At 44.3% G+C, this 4408-nt stretch overlaps 1 protein-coding gene across 2 annotated transcripts in view; it reads left to right on the plus strand.

Moving 5' to 3' along the window:
• The first annotated feature begins 3634 nt into the window (after positions 1 to 3634).
• Positions 3635 to 4408, plus strand: part of MOB1A (MOB kinase activator 1A) — a 19233-nt gene continuing 18459 nt past the window's right edge. Inside the window, exon 1 of one of the 2 annotated variants that reach the window (XM_008700011.2) lies at positions 3635 to 4376. In XM_008700011.2, the coding sequence (XP_008698233.1) occupies positions 4363 to 4376 (14 nt within the window). In that variant the 5' untranslated portion in view covers positions 3635 to 4362. The remainder of the gene's footprint in view (positions 4377 to 4408) is intronic. The other variant, XM_008700009.2, reaches the window with a different exon arrangement.

The raw sequence follows: 4408 nt of genomic DNA on the forward strand, positions 1-4408 counted from the left end.
TAAAATATATTGTCAAGATTAATTCCACCTGGGGACACCTGGGTGGCTCAGTCGGTTAAGCTCAGGTCATGATCCCATGGTCCTGGGATCGAGTCCCGCTTCAGGCTCCCTGCTCAGCAGAGAGCCTGCTTCTCCCTCTGCCTGCTGCTCCCCCTGCTTGTGCTCTCTCTCTCTCTCTGTCACATAAATGAAAACTTTTTAAAAAAAAATTAATTCCACCTGGGGTTTTTGTTTGTGTTTATGTTTGCTTTTTAAGATATATACCCTAGAGAGGGACCTGGGTGGCTCAGTTGGTTAAGTGTCTGCCTTTGGCTCAGGTCATGATCCCAGGGGCCTGGGATCCAGCCCCAGCCATCACAGCAGTGGCCATCACAGCAGTGGCAGTGGCAGTGGCAGCAGTGGGCTCCCTGCTCAGTGGGGACTCTGCTTCTCCCTCTCCCTCTGCCTATCCCCCCGGCTCATGCTCTTCCTCTCTCTCACTCTCTCTCTCTCTCCTAGAAAGTTTTAAATTACACATGCAGCTCACACTGTAATTCTGTAAGACTACATGGTCTAGAATAATTGTGTGTGAGGGAGAAAGAGAACATGTGTACAACAAGCTGAAAATACTATATAAAAAATTCTCATAGGAAACACATGGGTATCCAAAACACATAGACCTAGTTTCCAGTTTACCACTGCTCTAGCATTTAATGGCTGTGTTCTTTCTCAGAAGCCAAGGGTACAGAATTTCCTCAGCTTTCCCTCCAGTATCCTAGTGATATATTTCTGTGGTTCTCCCACATGGTAAAAGTGCCTGGGGAAGGCACTTCCATCACTCCCAGAACATATGTACTGCCGTATATGGTCATTTCACAGTCATGTGATCAAAAATTGTTCTCCACTGGGGAAACCCATGGTAGATAAAAGACCAAAAAAAAAAAAAAAAAAAAAAAGTGAGCATGTACTTTCTGGGCAAAGAGATATAAATTCTTCCCAAGCTACACAAAACTACTGAAATTCAGGGACTACATCAGTTAAGGAATTAGTCTAAAATCATATATAGGCGTGCCTGCGTGGCTCCGTTGGTTGAGTATCTGACTCTGGGTTTTAGCTCAGGTCGTGGTCTCTGGGTCGTGGGATTGGGCTCCAAGTCGGGTTCCGTGCTCAGCATCCCTTTCCCTCCTCCCCCCAACTCTCTTTCTTTAAAATAAATAAATAAATTTTTAAAAAATCATAAATTAAATTAAATAATATATAGCCAGCTATCCAATTGCATTCACGTGGCAAGTAGTTTCTGAATATCTACTCTGACACAAGGCCCCACAGTAGACACGTGTAAAACACAAAGGTAAATAAATCAGAGATTTGCTGTCAGGAAGTTGGCCATCCAATAAAGGGGATAATGACATGGGTGGGACTGGTCTGAGGACCCAGAGGGGGTCCCACAGGACTAGTGAAGAGGGTCCTTGGCTTCATGCAGGATGGAAATCAAACCTGAGCCAGCAGTAGGTGAAAGCAGAGTTTATTGAATATATATATATATATATATATACAGAGAGAGTGAGAGAGATACAGACGGAACCTCCAGGAGATTTGGAAGGGAAAAGAGTATAAGTCTCCTCTTTGCTTGGGGCCTGGGGTTTTATTAGTGATTGTGGTCTGTTGTAGTGCATGCATCCTCTTGGGCATTCAGGAACTGGTCAGAACAAGGATAGGATCCAGGTGTCCGTAAGTCACTCATTCCCTGAAGCCAGGTGTCTAGGCATCGAGGTATCTGGAGTCAGTGGTCTTAGAGAACCGTTATGATGACCTCACCGGGTCACTCCATAGATGTTATCATATACTGTGGTGGAGGACTCCAAAGACATTATTATCTCTTTGTCCCTCACAAGGAGGACATATACTATTGCATTACAAGGTGTGTGTAGAGTGGGGTAGGGGTGCAGCTCCTAGCAAGGATAGAAGCTGGAAGAGAAGCAAAGAGGGGGAAAAAAAAGCTTTTTTTTTTCATGGGGTCCCTTCAGTTTCTCTGTCTCAATAAGACATGTCAAAATGTCTTCTTTTTTAAATAGCAAAAGTTAATACAGTATATGTTCCAAGAATAGTCTAAGTCGAGTTCTATACCTGAACTCGTTTAATCCCCGTAACCCTATGAGGTTGTTCCCCATTTTACAGATGAGAAAACTGAGTCAAAGGGTTATAAAATACCTAAAAGTTCATGTGATTGTTAAGTAGCACTGGCAGGTTTCAAACACAGACAGTCATCTGAGCTTTTTAGTCACTCTTCTATCTTGCTTCACTTTATCATTATTTTTTAAAGACTTTATTTTTAACTGATCTCAAAGTCTAGTCGGAAAGAAAATATAAGACAGTTCAGATGGAAATACAAACAATGTGGGTTTCTGTCACTTGTTACCAAAAAAATGTGGCTAAAGTAAACTATTACAACATTCTGGCCATGGTTTTCCTTTTCTGTGTCCCCCAGTCGCACCTTAAAATACCAGATCACAGCGAGTAAGAAAGAGGTTTTTTTTGTTTTTTAAGAAAGAGATTCTTGAAAAATGAAATCACTGTGATCAAATGAGTCTGGTAGGATGGGCCAGATAGAACTAAGTGGCAAGAAAAATAAGGACTGAAAAATACCCATGGAATATAGAAGCTAAGACACTGGAGAGCTTGATGAGCCAAATTTTTTCGGGAGGCCGGGTGGAGTGCAGAATCTGGACTGACGGGTGTTGAGGAACAGAGGGATGGTGATCTCATGGAGACAGTGAACTATGTTATTGAACTGGAAACCCTTTTATGTTGTTGTACCATCCTTTAAGGGGCTGAGATAACTTTAAAGGGAGATAAAAATAAATTTCTTCCATATGGCCCATAAGCAGATGAAGATTCTCAACAGCAGCCAACAGGGACATTCAAATAAAAGTCACAATGAGATTATCACTTCACACCACTAAGATAGCTCCAATAAAAAAGACAATAGTGGGGTGGCTGGGTGGCGCAGTCAGTTGAGAGTGGACTCTTGATTTCAGCTCAGGTCACGGTCTTGGGGTCATGGCATCAAACCCCACACCAAGCCCCATCTGGAACCCCTCATTGGGCTCCAGCCTCAGTGGGAAGTCTGCTTGGGAATCTATCTCTCTGCCCCTCCCATGGCTTGCATACACACTCTCTCTCTGTCTAAAATAAATAAATTAATCTTTTTTTAAAAAAGGTAAATGCAGCCAGAAACACTTAAAAAAAAAAGACAATAGCAAATGTCATCAAGGATATGGAAATATTACAACCCTCAGACATGTGCCAGTGTGAATGTAAAATGATGCTGCCAATTCGGAAAACAGTTTGGGAGTTCCTCAAAAAGTTAAACATATAGTTACCATATGACCCAGACACTCCCAGGTATAATACCCCAAGGAAACGAACACATTTGTCCATACAAAAACCACTATAGGAATGTTTGTAGCGGCCTTAATTATAATAGTCAAAAAGTAGAAATAACTCAATGCCCATCAACCGATGAATGGGCAGACAAAATAGGTACAGTCATACAATGGAATATTATTCAGCCATAAAAAGGAATGCTACAATGTAGATGAACCTAGAAAACTTTATACTAAGTGAAAGAAGCCAGTCACAAGACCATTTACTGTGTAAACCCAGTTATGTGAAATGTCCAGGTGATGCAAGTCCATATAAAAAAAAAAAAGGTAGACTAGTTGTTGGCAAGGGTTGCCAGGAGGGAGGAAGGGGAATGACTGCTAATGGGTTTCTTTTCTGGGTGATGAAAATGTTCTAGAATTAGAGGTGATGGTTGCTAACTCTGAATAGAGGAAAAATACCACTGGAGTGTAAATTTTTAAAGCATTAATTTCATGTTATGTGAATTATATCTTAACTTAAAAGCAAAATAAATTCTTAAAAATTGCAGCGCTTTTGGAGACCCCCAGCCTTATCAAGACGATGCCGGCAAACCAACCGCAACCACCCGAACCAAACACAAGGTGAGCCACTCCCCCAGGCCAGGGACCACGAACTGACCACGCCCCCAGGAGGAGGAAGTCCCGGCTTGGAGGCCGCTGATTGGCTGAACTTTAAGAGAGGGCGGGGCGAAGAGGGGTGCGTCGAGTCCCCCTCGCAGGGGCGGGGCGTGCCGAAGCCTTCGCTCGCGAGATTTTGCTGGTTCCGCATTTCGGGTCGGCAAGGTGGGGGAGGCTAGCGCAGCTACTTGCACCGGCTCGACCCTCGGTTCGGAGCAGCGGTGACCGGTGCTTCCGCTGGCCGCGAGCTGAGGACTGTCCGCTTCCTCGTGGTTCCCGCGCGGGCTCCGAATCCAGACCGCGGCGGGGGCCAGCGGCCCCTCCCCTCCGAGGATAGAAGATGAGCTTCCTCTTGTGAGTGTGGCCGGGCCGAGGGCCCCGAGGGC

The sequence above is a fragment of the Ursus maritimus genome, unplaced genomic scaffold, assembly GCF_017311325.1.
Source record: "Ursus maritimus isolate PB19 unplaced genomic scaffold, ASM1731132v1 scaffold_6, whole genome shotgun sequence".
Lineage (NCBI taxonomy): Eukaryota > Metazoa > Chordata > Mammalia > Carnivora > Ursidae > Ursus > Ursus maritimus.